The 16,016-nt window shown below is 43.6% G+C and overlaps 2 protein-coding genes across 3 annotated transcripts in view; both read right to left on the bottom strand.

The window, feature by feature from the left end:
* The window catches only part of NRF1 (nuclear respiratory factor 1), a 61,273-nt gene extending 60,649 nt beyond the window's left edge, over positions 1-624 (bottom strand). Inside the window, exon 1 of the mRNA XM_072918229.1 lies at positions 479-624. The gene's annotated coding sequence lies outside the window, so the exon portion shown is untranslated. The remainder of the gene's footprint in view (positions 1-478) is intronic.
* An 8,691-nt stretch (positions 625-9,315) lies between these two features.
* On the bottom strand, positions 9,316-14,639 carry SMKR1 (small lysine rich protein 1). 2 transcript variants are annotated; one of them, XM_072918238.1, is made up of 3 exons: positions 14,500-14,639; positions 13,838-13,890; positions 9,316-12,251 (listed from the first exon to the last, which is right to left on the bottom strand). In XM_072918238.1, the coding sequence occupies exons 2-3, from the start codon at positions 13,838-13,840 to the stop codon at positions 12,048-12,050; spliced, it is 207 nt and encodes a 68-aa protein (XP_072774339.1). In that variant the 5' UTR covers positions 13,841-13,890; positions 14,500-14,639; the 3' UTR covers positions 9,316-12,047. The 2 variants fall into 2 exon arrangements, with proteins under 2 accessions (XP_072774339.1, XP_072774341.1); XM_072918240.1 differs by lacking the exon at positions 14,500-14,639 and adding an exon at positions 14,038-14,189.
* Between the last annotated feature and the right edge of the window lie 1,377 nt (positions 14,640-16,016).

The raw sequence follows: 16,016 nt of genomic DNA, 5'->3' as shown, positions 1-16,016 counted from the left end.
AAGCAGAAAAGTGGGGGTGAAGGCAAAAAAAATGGATGAAGGAAAAAAAATAGGTGAAGGCAAAAAAAAGTGGGTGAAAGCAAAAAAAAAGGGGGGGGGGCTGAAGAAAAAAAATGGGGGAGGGTGAAGGGAGGAAAAAAAAGGAGACATAATGAGAAAAAAAAAAAAAAAAAGGTGGTGAGAGCTGAAAGCAGGCAAGAAGGGGCTCCGGGAACACCAGGCAAAAGGGCGAAGCCAAACCCCGCCAATGTCTGCGGCCCAACTTCCCCGCCCGGCCGGGCCCGAGCTCCGAGGCCGCCCCGCACCCGCCGCCCCCCCGGCCCGCTCCGCCCGGCCCGGCCCGGCTCCCCCCGGCGCTGCGGCCCCGCGGGCCCGGCCCGGCCCGGGCGGCCGGCGGGGGAGCGGGTGCGGGCGGCGGGGGCCCCGCGTTGGTGCGGCTGCGCCGGGGCTGGAGGAGATTGCGCGGTAGGACGCTCACCTCAGAGCGGCTGCGCTGCGGCGGGCCCCGCGCCGCGGGGCCGCGGCGGGAGGGAGGGAGGGCGGGCGAGCGGGGCGGCGGCGCGAGTCGCCCTCGGCCGCCGCGGTGGCGAGCGAGGGAGGCGGGGACCGGCGGCGGCGGCGGCGGCGGCGGAGGAGGAGGCCGGGGACAGCGAGAGGGGGGGAGCGGGACGTATGGCGTCATAGCGCCGCGCCGCCGCCATCTTGGGCAGGGTGAGGGCGGCCGGCGCGGCGGGGCCGCCATCTTGGGGAGGGCGCGGCCGCCATCTTGGGGAGGGCGCGGCCGGTCCCGCCTCAGGGCGCTGAGGGGAGCGCGGCCTCGGCTCGGAACGGGGTGTGTGGGATGTGTTTTTGTGGAAAAATCCTGTTTAAAATAGGCTTTTTTTTTTTTTTTTTTGCCATATTTCTGGTGGAAAAATCAGTTTAAAATAGATATTTTTTTTTTGGCCATATTTCTGGTGGAAAAATCAGTTTAAAATAGATATTTTTTTTGGCCATATTTTTGGTGGAAAAATCAGATTAAAATAGATTTCCCCCCCCCTCCCCCCATATTTTTAGTGAGAAAATCCAGTTTAAAATGGAAGCTGATGAAAAATCAGTTTAAAATGGATTTTTTTTTCCCCATATTGCTGGTGGAAAAATCAATTTAAAATAGATTTCCCCCCCCCCCCCATATTTTTGGTGAGAAAATCCAGTTTAATAGGGGTGTTGCGGAAAAATCAGATTAAAATAGATTTTTATTTTTCTTTGCCATATTTTTGGTGCAAAATCCAGTTTAAAATGGGAGTTGCAGAAAATCAGTGGAAAATAGACTTTTTTTTGGCCATATTTCTGGTGGAAAAATCAGTTTAAAATAGATTTTTTTGGCCATATTTCTGGTGGAAAAATCAGTTTAAAATAGAAATTTATTTTTGGCCATATTTCTGGTGGAAAAATCAGTATAAAATTGATTTTTTTTTTTTTTTGCCCATATTTCTGGTGGAAAAATCAGTTTAAAATAGATTTCCCCCCCCCCCATATTTTTGGTGAGAAAATCCAGTTTAAAATAGAAGCTGATGAAAAATCAGTTTTAAATGGATTTTTTTTTTTTTGCCATATTTCTGGTGGAAAAATCAGTTTAAAATAGATTTTTTTCCCCCCCATATTTTTGGTGAGAAAATCTAGTTTAATAAGGGTGTTGCGGAAAAATCAGATTAAAATAGATTTTTATTTTTCTTTGCCATATTTTTGGTGGAAAAATCAGATTAAAATATATCCCCCCCCCCCCATATTTTTGGTGAGAAACTCTAGTTTAATAGGGGTGTTGCGGAAAAATCAGATTAAAATAGATTTTTCTTTGCCATATTTTTCTTTGCCATATTTTTGGTCAAAAATCCAGATTAAAATGGGAGTTGCAGAAAAATCACTTTAAAATAGACTCTTTTTCTGGCCATATTTTTGGTGGAAAAATCAATTTAAAATAGATTTCTTCACCCCCACCCCCCACCCCTCCCATATTGTCGGTGAGAAAGTCCAGTTTAAAATGGAAGCTGAGGAAAAATTAGATTAAAATAGATTTTTCCCCCCCCCCAATATTTTTAGTGGGAAGAATCCGTGTAAAATGGGAGTTTCAAAAAAATCAGTTTAAAATTGATTTTTTTTTTTTACTTTGCCATATTTTTTGTCAAAAGTCCAGATTAAAATGGGAGTTGCAGAAAAAATATATTTAAAATAGACTTTTTTTTGGCCATATTTTTGGTGGAAAATCCAGATTAAAATGTGAGTTGTGGAAAAATTCAGTTTAAAATATAAATTTTTTTTCCAGTTTTTTTTGGGAGAAAATCCAGTTTAAAATGTAAATTCCTGGAAAATGCCTTTTGAAATAGATGTTTTGAAAAATATCTTTTGAAAATTTGGTGGTTTTTTTTTTTAATCATCTTTAGAATGGATTTGTCTTTCATTGTTTTGGCAGAAAAATCCATTTTAATGTGGAAATTGTGAGGAAAAGCCATTTCAAAATTGAAATGCTTCCCTTATTTTTTGGTGAAATAATACAGTTTAAAACTGTACAGTTTAAATACAGTTCAAAACTATTTATTTATATTTATATGTTTATTTCTATTTTAGATACATTACAAAAGGGGAATTTCTCCTTTTTTTTGGGGATAACCAGGTTTCCCTTAGTTTTTGGTGCAAAAAAAACACAGTTTAAAAGTATTCATTCATATTTACATTTTTATTTCTATTTAAGATACAGTACAAAAGGGAAATGTCCCCTTTTTTATGGGAGAACCAAGTTTAAAATCTACATTTTTTTGTGGAAAAATCCATTAAAAAATTATTTTCCCTCATTTTCTCAGGAAAAACCCTATTAAAAATACAAATAGTTTCAATTTTCTGTAGAATTCACAATTCACCTCAGTGGACTTTCAGTGGGACTTAATGTTATTAAAGGCAAATGTAAACAATTCCACACTTTAGGGAGCTAAAAAATAAATAAGGATTTGAAACAGAGAGGGGAAAGGAACTGAGGGAAATAATAAAAATGGGTGTAAATCTGTGAGATTTTTGACTCCCAAGGTGGAATTTGATATGTGATGCCCTGAAGGTGACAATTTTTTTTTTTTCCTTAGGAATGACATGGAAAACACAACAGGGACAGGCACGAGAAGAATTCCCAGAAATTGTTTAGGAGAAGCCTGGAAAGCAAAATATTCAAAATATTCTCAGGGATGTCCCTTCATTAAGGGACATTTTGTGTTTGTTCCGTGCTCTGTGCTGGAGGTCTGGTGGGTCCAAAAATTCCTTGGGATTTAAATGAATCACTCCATATATATATATTGTTATATATATTATATCACATTATATTATATCATGTTATATATTACATTATATCACATAATATTATTATATTATATTAATTATATTATATTATATTAATTATATTATATTATATTATATTATATTATATTATATTATATTATATTATATTATATTATATTATATTACATTATATTACATTACATTACATTACATTATATCACATTACATTATATCACATTACATTATATATAGTATATTTTATATACACTATAATATCATTATTATATATAAAAATATATTATTATGTATATTATCTATCTACTTATTTATATATATATCATATATTTAATATAATATAGTTATTATAATATATATTTAATATTATATATTTATAGATGTACTTATATATTTATATATCTATAGGTGGATATATAGCTAGAGATTCCATAGAATCTGGGATCCCTGCAGGAGGAAGGTCCTGGAGAAATGTGGATTTAGGTGAGGCAGCAGGAAAATCCCCCAGGGGTAGGATGGGACAATTCACCCAGGTTTGAGGTTTTGGGAGCAGCTTGGACAAAGCAGGCTCAGGAATGCTGCAGGAGGGTGACAGGGATGTCCCATCCAGGTGCATATTTCCAAAGCCACATGTAGTCTCTTTTTTTGTGGAAAAAAAAATTTAAAATCCCATTTAAAATGGATTTTTCTTTCCTTGTTTTGGCAGAAAAATCCATTTTTCAGCAGAAATAGTGGGGAAAAGCCAGTTCAAAATGGAAATGTTTCCCTTATTTTTTTGTGTAAAAAATACAGTTTAAACCAGAAAGGTTGGGGTTTTTTTTAAATTTATATATATTTTTTTTTTTTTTTTTTTTTTAAGATACAGTACAAAAGAGAAGAGGCTGGCCAGGAAGTGCCAAATTCAGTATTCAGGGAAAGCCTGGAGAGGAACAGCCCTGGGGAAGGGTTTAAAATTCCCCATTCCTGGGTCTGGGAAGGGAAAATCACAGAGCCGTGGAAGGGGCTTGGGAGGGAATTTAAGGATCATCCAGTTCTATCCTCTTCCATAGGCACAGACACTTCCCATTATCCCAGATTCCTGGGAAAATCACAGAGCCGTGGATGGAGCATGGGAAGGAATTTAAGGAACATCCAGTTCTGTCCTCTTCCATGGGCAGAGACACTTCCCATTATCCCAGATTTCTGGAAAATTACAGAGTTGTGGATGGGGCTTGGGAAGGAATTTAAGGATCATCCAGTTCTATCCTTGCCATGGGCAGAGACACTTCCCATCATCCCAGATTCCTGGGAAAATCACAGAATCATGGAAGGAGCTTGGGAGGGAATTTAAAGATCATCCAGTTCTATCTTCTTCCATGGGCAGAGACACTTCCCATCATCCCAGATTCCTGGGAAATTACAGAATCATGGAAGGAGCTTGGGAGGGAATTTAAGGATCATCCAGTTCTGTCCTCTTCCATGGGCAGAGACACTTCCCATTATCCCAGATTCCTGGGAAAATCACAGAATTTAAGGATCATCCAGTTCTGTCCTCTTCCATGGGCAGAGACACTTCCCATCATCCCAGATTCTTCCAGCCTGGCCTTGGACACTGCCAGGGATGTGGAGTTCACAACCTCTTGGACACCCTGAAAAAAAGTGAAAAAATCACTGACTCTGAGAGACCACAAACAGCATTTCCCAAACATTCATGATACAGATGGAAGGGGAGAGAACACCGCTGCAGCTCCTTGGCCTTTTCCTTCTCTCCCTCTTTTCCAGATTAAAAAGAAATCTGCATCCATGGCTCATCAAAAGCCAGGATGGTTTTCCCAACATCCAGGGAGAATTTTGGTGGTGCAGTAGCTTTGTTTTAAGTTTAAGCCCAGCCTTGGCCAGGCTCTGCCTTCCACGGCTTCTCTGGAACAGACCAAAACCAAAATTGAATTTGGGGATGGTTCCTGTAGGGGAAAGCTCTTTTAGGGATTGTAGTCCCCAAAATCTGTATTTCTTCTGGGGAGCTGCTGGTGGGGGGATTTTGGATTCCTGCAGCATCTCCCAGCACCTGTTAGGGCTCTGCAAATGCACATTTCTGATCTTTCATCTGAATTTCCCTCTCTTCAATTTAGATTCTTGCATGCAGTTCAGCAGATATTTTCAGCTTTTTCTCACTTCTTATTTTCAAATATACTATATTTATAAATGTGGATATACTTTGGTCAAGTTCACCACAGATTGGTTTGGGTGGGAAGGGAACTCAAAGCACCTCATGTACAATTAATAGGGAGACAAAGATCAGACTGAAGAAGGGAGAAATGAGGTGGGACTTTGTTGGCAGGAAGGCCTCCATAAACATTGGGAGGATTTTTTTTTTATTGGTTTTTTTGGAGTGGCTGCTGGAGCACCTGATAATTTTCCTTTTGTACTGTATCTTAGAAAAAATACAAAAATAATAAAAATAAAAATCTGTTATAAACTGCATTTATACCTAAATTTGTACCTAAGCAAGACACTCAGGGCTGCTCTAAGCCCCTGCAAACATTTTTCAGAAGAATCCCACCCTGAGCTGCTCTCCCTGTGTTAATCAAGATAACCAGTCCCAGCATCGATGGGGACATTTAGGTTTGGGGAAGATCAGTGCCCTGAGTCCCGGTTTAGCAACATGTGGAAGGAAAACTGCAGGTTGGAGGTGTTAATTGTCACCTTGTGCTGATGAAAGGGCAGCAGTGTGGGGAAGGGAGGAAAGCAACAAGAATTACAGGTTTGAAATCTGTAACAATATGAAAGGGTGGAAGCAGGGCGCTTTGTTACCCTAAAGAGATGAAAGGAGGGATTTTAAGGGAACAGGGATTTAACAACACTCACCTCGTGGAAGATCAGTGTGTTCAGGTGAGCTCAGGATTAGCAGAGCTCTGCCACATGAATTCCATGGGAATTGGAACAATCCTGGAGCCACCTGAGAGCTGGAGGACCCTGGGACATCACTGGTGTGAATCCCACAGACACCTCCTTCCATCTCCTCTGCTGAAGAAACTTGTAGAGAAGAACTTCTAAAACCTGCTGAAGCACTCTGAGAGACCCCAGCTGTAGTTCTAGGTGGAAAAAAGCAAAATATCAGCTGCCAGTGGAAGAGCTGGAAGTGTTTCCCACCCTGCTGTCTGCTTTTCTGGTGAAGGGAACAGAGATGTGAGGAAAAGGGATGAGGAGTTGATAAAAGTGTGCAGGTTTGGAAGAAAACAGCTACTCCTGGGACAGTTCCCAAAAGGCAGGCTGTAATTATGAGGTACTCCCCCAAATATTGTGCCTGATTTCAGGACATTCTTCCTGAAAAACTGTCTCAGGAGCCAAAGCAACAGGTGACAGAAGCTTTCAAGGACCCACCTCAGGCCGTGTGGTTTGAGAGGGTTTGGACCCCATGCCAAACTCAATGGTTACAACTGGAGTAAGACCAAGAGCTTGGAAAGCTCCAGTACAACCCAGCAGAACACACCTATTTCCCTGGGTGCTCCCTGCCTTAGTGGCTTGATAAAATCAGCTGACAGCCCAATCAAACCCCACAGACAGGAAATCATCATCCTCAACAGGCCCCTGCCCATCTCTGCTGAAAATAATTCCATTTTATACAAGCAAAGTGCTCCCAGCTGTTAAAAAAACATTTTTTTTTTTCCAGGAACAACATAATTTAAGGAATGGGCATTTTGCCACAAATGTGACAAAGAAGCAACAGAGTTTTTTGGAAGTGGCCATAATTCATGTGCCTGTTTCCCATCTCCTTTTTATCCCTAGGGAGATCCCAGCATGACCAGCTCAGCACCCACAGCTGTGCTACAGAAGTGCAAAGCAGGGTGAGATAATCCACATTTAAAGCCCCTTTCAGGTGTGTTGGCCAAGTAAGCACTGAGAAAACCCCAGGAAACCCCAACTGCAATAATTATTGTGATTTAATTGCTTAATTGATACACCTTTAACTCAAACATCAGTGGTGTAACTTCTGATTTAACATCTCAGTGCACACAGAAAACTCTTATTCCAGGCTGATCATCTCCATCCTTCACAGAACAGGCACTTCCTATTAAATGATGTGGAAAAAGTGCCCCAAGATTTGCATAACCTACTTGAATCATCCTGAGAGAGAGAGAAAAAAAAATTCTGAAGTTCAATATAATTTTTGGGTTGTAGTAAACAGCTTTAAGCATTTTTGTTTTCTTCAATTATCCATGTGCTGCTGTCTCCCTGCTGACATTTCCTGTAGGATTGTAGGAGCACTTGGCCTATCCTTGTATTTCCAGCTATTAAAAATATTCCAACATTCAGCAGTAAATGCAGGCAAACTTTTGGACATTTACTTCAAGAATTTCCACCAAAGAGAAAATTGTTCCTTTCATGGCACAAGATTCTGCTGCAGCGATGGGTTCCATTAAACATTTCCCTAATTTTTCTTACATATTTCTCTCTTTTAGTGCAAATTACAGCTCGAGAACAAATGCTGACACTTTTCTCACATAGATTTCACACTTGGTTTACTTTAGCTTAGTTGTGAACATATCAGACTTTAAATTTAAAAATTCCTTTTGGTTATTTCTCCTGAAATCGTGTGGCAATAACCTAAAAGGAACACAGCAATTTTGAAGGTCTGTATTTTATTTTCAAATAATTAAATATTTTTTTTTACAAAAAAATTTATGTTGAGCCTAAACAAACAAACCAAAAAAAAAAAAAAAAGAGAGGAAAAAAAATAAAGGAACAAAGTGGGTTTTTTTTCCACCTGGGAGACTTTGGTACCTGCAGGTGTCCTGGTACTTGCCTAAAAACCCTTTCTGTGAGCTCTAAAATTTCATTCCTTTCGCTCCTTTGTATGACAGTTACAAAAACAAAAGAGAGAAAAAACAGCTCGTGTAATTTTAAAAAAAACCTACAGAAAGTTTGTAAAACAGAGCCTTATAAAAAAACAGTAAAATTGAGTTTTTTTGTTCTTGATACAGCACCAGGTGAGGACAGTGAAAGATAAATGAAGGAGAGAGGAGTTAACCCACTGAAAACTTTATTTTATTTCCCTCTACTGACACTCATTAGTGCCAACATTTTAAAAGCCTCTTGCAAGGAAGTTTTTCTTTTAAAATTCTCCATGGGAGCCTCTTTGTTATGGAGATACCTTTTATGAGGAAAAAAGTCCTCAGCTCTCCATCCTCCCCTGGAGCTGGGAAGTAACAGCCAGGGCAGCTCTTCAAATGAGAACAGGGACAAAAGGATCCCTGCCCCTTCTCAAGCCTTTCTTACCCCTCCAAAGATCCACTGTGCTTTTCCTCAGGTGAAATAATGCAGAAGGAGAAACCTGGCAATCCAGAAATGCTGGCTGGAGGGAAGGAAAAAGAGAGGAAACTGCTCACATGCAGCTTGAATTCACCCAATGTGGTAAATAATATGTTTTATTAAACTATATTTATAGTTATAATTTATATTTATAACTTCTATTTATGGTTTATTTATATTTTAATTATAGTTATAATTTATATTTATAGCTATAATTTATATTTATATTTATAAATAATGAGGTTTTTTGGGTTTTTTATGTCTACCACTCCCATCCCAGCACAGCCCTGTGACTCTCCCCACCCACAAACACACACACCCCAACATCTCCTGTATTTTTAACAGCAGGGCTCTGGTACACAACTTCCTGCAGGAAACATGAGCCAACAGTGGCAGCAGAGCACAGGAAACCCCAAACACTACAAAACCTTAACTCCCTGCAAGGCCTGACACACAGAGCACCACAAAGTTCCCCATGCCATAAAAAAGGGCATCTCCAGTTGATGATTCCCCTCACAAAACTCTTTGTGGATTTGGACATAGCAGGAGTTATTCAGCATAAACCCTGCTCAAATCCTGCACCCCAGAAAAACCCATCTGAGAACCAAACTCTTACAGGTTGGGATGAAGCAGGAATAGCTGCAGCTGTCACCCTGTCACATCCACAGCCTGCAACACTTTTAAGCAAATCCAGCCATTTGAGGTCCAAACTTTTCTTTAGAGATGTCTTTTGGTCTTTATTAAGCACCAGGGAGATGGAATTACACGCAAAATTCAGCTGAGAGGTAAAAGGAAAAAGGAGGGGGGAAAAAAGGAAAATGTTTCATTACTCAGTTTGGGATTGTTGGGAGAGTTTTTTCATCTGCTGTCGAAGAAGTGAATGGCAATTTTTGAGATGCACTGGAAGGCAGAGCCTTTGTCCTTTGCACTTCACTGGTCACCATCTGCTGAGTTCAGGGGCATCATGCTGAAATCAGAACTTTTTGTAATAAATATTCCAGTCAATTTTGGATACTGGAACTTGGAGTTTTGAAACCATTGCAGCTCCAGTTTACCACAGATGTAAAAATGGCCTTGCTCACTTTTAACCATCCTTAACCACGTGAAGCAGGAACTTCAGTGCTCAGAAACATCTGTTCCTAAAAGCCCTGTGTGGTAAATATATCATACAAAAATCTAATATTTTTGGGTTTTAACTGATTTCTTAGCTGGAGATGCTGAATACAGATGTTGCAGAAGATCTCTGGTTTAGAAGGCTGATGACTGGAGGAAAGAGCTGCTGTGACCAGCGACTTCCTGGTGGGTGGTGGGGAAGCGAGACACGAGAAGGCTGAGGAGGAGATGTAGGTGACAGCTCAGAACAAAGTGGTGCTGCAAACCACATCCCTGCGTCATCAGAGCAGGCAGCTGCAGCTAGTGAGCAGGGAAACAGGAAATCCAGCAGCCTGGTGTCCCTCCTGAGGACACGGGTTACTGCTCAACACGGCTTGATGGTTGGACTTGGTGATCTTTTCCAGCTCGGAGCTTTTCCATCCTGTGATTATTTTCTTGATGTGAGAGACTGAAGTGGCTCATGCATTAGACATTGCTAAAATCATCAATCAATCAGTAATCAATCCATTTGCTCACTGTAGCAAACTGCAAAGGAACTGCTGTCCATGTGTGACCACCAGAGCCATGCTGGATTTTGAACGTGGGATATGACAAAGGTGGTACTTTTGTCCAATTATCCCAGGTCTGGGAAGAAGAATGGATCCACAAGGGTATTGGAAGAGAGACAATTAGGATGTGCAAAGGAGCACAGCCCAGCTCAGGCTACAAACTGATAAGGGACCCTTTATCAGCTCTGAATAGGGCACTGCCTCTTTGTGGGAGGCACCTGGGAGTTCCCACTGAGCCCGAGCGAACATAAACCCAGATTTTGTGTTCTGTGCATTTCTCCCACCACTTCTTTGAGATTCCCCCTCATCCCCTGGTGGATCCACTCTGTGACCACCAGTTGGACCAACAGACACTGAGATTGCAACAACCAAGTCTCATCACAAGACCTGGGGGTGGTGAGATCTTCCTCCTCTTATCCTTTCCCTCTCATCCTTTCCCTCTCTCTCTTTTCCTTATATCACATTTTCTTAAGTGTTACTTTTATGCTTTCATATTTTCATATTAGTACAGATAGTAACAGCCAAAATAGCTACATGGCTGTTTTCTTCTGCAACCAAATTGCTCTAAATTAAACCCTTCATATATTACCTACATATATCATTATTAAACCCTACGTATATATATTTTTTCCCCCAAACACCAATTTTACCCTTGGCTTTCTAGGGTGGGTTGTACCACATGTAGGTGAAACAAACCCAGTGGGGTTTGCAGCAAGCTACAAATGACAGCAGCTGGCTGACGAGCAACGCCACCAATGATGATTTTCCCAGGTCAAAACCTCCTCAGAGAGGGAATTTTTCAGGATGGAGAAACAGCACCAGGATTTCCAGGCCTTTATTGGCTTGGGTTGATGATAATTGACTGTTACCTGGAAGTCAGAGGGGTGGAAAGATCTGGGAGAGATGCACAGCTCCTCTCAGCATGGTGCTTCATGGTTTCCCCAGGGCTGTGTTGAACACCCGTGGAGGAAATGCAGCAAAAGGGCTCTGAGTGTGACACTGTGACACGGAGCTTGTGCCCAGCCATGTTCGGGCTGAGAATGGTCACAGTGAGTGACAGCCTGAGGGTGAGGGACCATCACCCCCTCTGCTGGGTGTAACAAGGCCAAAGTCACATTCCCAGAATCATTTGGGATGGAAAAGACCTCCAAGATCATCCAGTCCAAGCTGTGCCTGACCCCCACCTGTCCCCAGCCCAGAACCCTGAGTGCCACCTCCAGGAATTCCTGGGACACCTCCAGGGATGGGCACCCCAAACCTCCCTGGGCAGCCCCAGCCAAGGCCTGACCCCCTTTCCATGGGGAAATTCCTGCTGATGTCCAGCTGAGGCTGCCCTGGCTCAGCCTGAGGCCGTTCCCTCTCCTCCTGTCCCTGTTCCCTGGAGCACAGCCCGACCCCCCGGCTGTCCCCTCCTGGCAGGGACTTGTGCAGAGCCACAAGGTCCCCCCTGAGCCTCCTTGGCTCCAGGCTCAGCCCCTTCCCAGCTCCCTCAGCCTCTCCCCACACCACCAGGGCTCTGTCAGTCCTTCCTGAGCTCAAGGAGGTCTCAGGGACTCGTCCCATCCCTAAGGAGTGGCACAGGGTGGGTGAATCCAGCCCCAGCACAGCCCTGGCTGAAGTGACAATGGCACAGTGTCCCCTGCCACGTGTCACTGTGAGTGAGCTGCAATAAAAGTGTCTTTGTGCGGACACAGCCACAACCAAGAAAAATATTTGAGTTGATCACTGCCGAGCTCGGGGAGGGTTTAATCACAGCTGAGTGTTCACCAGGGAGTTGGGTTCTCACTTCTTTTTCTTCCCCTTCTTTTTAAGAGAGCCAGGCCAGGGGTGGCCCCGGAATTCCAGGAAGGCAGCGGCATTGTGAGAGATGTAGTAAGCGTTGAGCATGGCAGCTGGGCTGAAGAGATCCACTTGTTTCACAACCTTAGGTGCACCCTTTTTGGAGTTTTTGTCTTTGCCACCCTTGGGTTTTTTGGTTTTTCCCGCCTGCAGAGAGAAAATGACCACAAAGCCACTCAGTTTTGGGTCTTTGTTGTCTCACTCCAGGCTGAGAGACTCAGAGAGCTGAGGGTGTTCAGCCTGGAGAAGGATCCTGGGCCCGAAGGGGCTCCAGGAGAGCTGCAGAGGGACTGGGACAAGGCCTGCAGGGACAGGACACAGGGAATGGCTCCCACTGCCAGAGGGCAGCCATGGATGGGATCTTGGGAATGAGGAATTCCTGGCTGGGCTGGGATTGCCAGAGCAGCTGGGGCTGCCCCTGGATCCCTGGAATGTCCAAGGCCAGGCTGGACACTGGGGCTGGAGCAGCCTGGGACAGTGGAATGTGGTTGGAACAAGATGAGCTTTAAGGTCCTTCCAGCCCAAACCATTCCATGACTCCAAGACATCCCAGAGCAGCTGTTTTGTTCTTTTTAGTTCTGCCTCGCAGAGCCCCTCACCCAGACCCCAGTACCTTGTGGTGGTTTTATGTAAGGACTCCCAAACATTAACACACCTTTCACCCAATCCCTTTTTGCTCTGCAGGCTGTGACCACCTCTAAAACCATCAGACTGGGCTGATCCCTGTCCCCCTGTGCTTCCATCGGGCTAAAAAAGGTTTGTGCACAATGAAAGTCAAACATTTTCTTCTTAAAAACTGATTGTTTTTTAATTACTACACGAGGATGCAATCCTGAAGTAACTTGGCCTGTGTTCATCCGTTCCTGTGCCTGCTTGGATTTTAACCCAGGAAAGCAGGACTCCCTCCTGCAGCTTCCATGGACCTGGGATGGAGCTGCTCTCCCGCCACTGCTGGTTACACAAATCCAAACCCACATACACAGCATGTTTTCCACGTTCTGATTTCTAAAAACTCCTTTCACAGCTCAGCTCTACTCAGTGCAAAAGGGACAAACACTTTTGCTCTGAGGTGTGAGGACAGAGTAAAGGGCACAGTCCCCAGAATCAGCTGGAACCAATTCGTGAAATAATATGAGCAGCTAAAGAAAAAAATTTAAAAATAATCAATTTTTTAATCTAAAACATACAGACCCTCTACTACAGAAGCAAAAAAGAGAGAAAATAAGAGTGTAAACTGCAGCTGCTGGCAGATAATTTGCAGAATGAAACTACTTGAGCTCAGACATATGTTTGAGATGGCACAAGCCTCTTTCGCAGACCTTAACTGGACAGAATTTGTGGAATACTTCACATGCTGCAATGTGCTCCCTTCACAGGGACATGCTTGTGCCACATTTTGCGGCCAACCAGTCACCTGAGTCCCATTCCTTGTTTGCCCAGGGTCTCTGGTGGATTTTGTGAGCACTTGTAGGCTCCTGGTAGGAATTCAGCCTGTAGCTGATCTTTCAAAATATAAAACACGCTCGCAGGCTTTATATGCTATGTACAAAATTTTACAGCCTGCAGCCAAGAACAAAAAAAGCTAAAAATCAGAATTAGGTTTATACTTGCACACAAAGTGAATTTAGGCAGGTCAGTTCTGTTCTGCAGCTGTGGGAAGAAACCTTTTGGATATTAACCCTTTTCCTTAAAAAGGTGCTAGCAACACTTCTGAAGGATCAAAGGTGTTTTACCATGGCTGAGTCTTTTCATGGTGAAGCTTCACATCAAGCCCTGGAGATGGACCCTGAAACACAAAATTACATGGTTAGGTACACAGCGTAAAGCACCTGCGTCTGTGTCAGTCCCCACTAAACTTTGAAGGGAAAAAGGGAAAAAATTGTCCCTTGCAAAACCAGGTCGAGGTGGGTCATCTCTAAAAGCTGATACTCACCTGTGAAATCAGCTGCTAATTGTCAAATTCCAGGACTCTGAGCTTTTCAGCAAAGCCCTAGAGGTTTACAACCACAGAATCCTGGACAAAACCTCCAAGACTGAGTCCAGCCCTTCCCCAGCACTGCCAGGCCACCAGTGCCCCAGGTGTCCCCAAATGCCACATCCACGGGGCTCTGAAATCCCTCCAGGGATGGGGCTCCCTCCCTGCAGCTGTGCCAGGGTTGGACAGCTCTGTCAGGGAAGGATTTTTCCCGATATCCAGCCTAAACCTCTGGCACAACTTGAGACTGTTTCCTCTTGTTCTGTTCCATGTGAGCAGAGCCCGACCCCGCCTTGGCTGCACCCTCCGTCAGGGAGCTGTACCGACGGCGCAGCTCCCCCCTGAACCTCCTTTTCTCCCCAGCTGCCCCAGCCCCACCTCCATCCGTCAGCGCCCAGTGTAGAAATGGCAGAATCTCACCTTCCCATCACCGCAGCTCTGAAGAAACCCCGGCCCCTCTTCCCCCTCAGGGCCGCCATGACCTCCCCCCTCCCTTTCCCCTCAGCGTCCCGTTGTCATAGCGATCCCGGGGGCGGGGCCTTGTGCTGATTGACAGCGCGCTGTCCAATCCGCTGCTGAGGAACCCGCCCGTCATCCAATCAGCTGCCGGGAGGCGCTTCCCGCCGCTGCGATCGTCACGGGGAAAAGGGCGGGAAAAGCTGTGAGGGGCCTGAGGGGAGAGGCCGCCACCGTTGCCCCGCCCCGTCCCACCCACAGCCAAAAGCCCCAGAAATGTCACAAAACCCTCACCGCAACCGCTTGGAGCTGAGAGGAGGAGGGGAGCAAGTCGCACTTTCCAAAGGTCTTGGAAAGATTGGCGTTTGCTGGACTGTTTAGTGGAATTATCACGTTATTGCTGCGTGACATGGGGAGTCTGTTTAAATACCTGACTCAGCCTCCTTCACCATAAAAATATTTAAAAAACAAACTCTGCTTTGCATCCTCGCAGAGCCACATTTCCGGATAGCAGGCTCTGAAAATGATGTGTAATTCAGGTTGGATATTTTCAATAAATCCCCATCGACTGAGGCCTAAGGCACGGAATTGATGGAGGTGGAGGGGTCTGAGGGAAGGATAGGGACATGAAGGGTTCATTTTGTTCTCTGCACCTGTTTTAGACACAACAATTTTATCTAAGGGTAGTAATGCTTCTAAAGGTGGGGTGATTTTTAAATTTGGGAAAAAAAATATGGGAAAGAGGAGTCTCTCCTGCATCCCTCAGCACCAGATTTTCACTTGCAAAGCACTAAAAATAATAGGCACAAGTGAAAAATGTCAGTAGGGGCTGAATTCCCTCATAGAAAAAAGAAATAGTTCATAATTGCAGTATTGCCAAACTCCAACAAACACATCAGCGAGTCTGCCTAGATCATGGGTTTATTTTTACCTTTAACATTAACCTCTCTAAATGTGCTCTCTGCTGCATAAGTAAATTTCCTTCCTTCTTGCCTAATAAAAATACTTGGTAGTGTAGCTCAGATGCAGATTTGGGAGTAAAATTCTCTTGAATGAGCCTTGGATAATGAAAGCAAAAATGAAAAAAATACTGATTTCCACTCTGTTCAGGGAAATTCTGTGTCATCTGTATTAACAAAGTACACAGCATAAAAGAAACAATCATAATTACACTAATTATCTCCTTTTAGCACAGACAACTGTCCGGAAGCCACATTATAATTACTGAGACAAAAAGGAAGGCAGAGAGCACTGAAATGTTTGATCAAGGAGACAAAAATTATCCTGTGCAGTCAAATGTTGTGTTTTGTGGCAGTGCTTGGACCTGGCTGCAGAACAAGCTGCTGTTTACACATGCAAGGCTTTGATAAATAATTAAGGGAAGCTTCTCAAACTCCAGAGGATAATAAGCCTGACCTCATACCAGAAACTTCTGTGGTTACAAGTGGATAAATACAGAGGCAGCCAAGACATCTCTGTGT

Source organism: Taeniopygia guttata, chromosome 1A, assembly GCF_048771995.1.
Source record: "Taeniopygia guttata chromosome 1A, bTaeGut7.mat, whole genome shotgun sequence".
Lineage (NCBI taxonomy): Eukaryota > Metazoa > Chordata > Aves > Passeriformes > Estrildidae > Taeniopygia > Taeniopygia guttata.
This window is presented reverse-complemented; position numbering and strand designations above follow the sequence as displayed.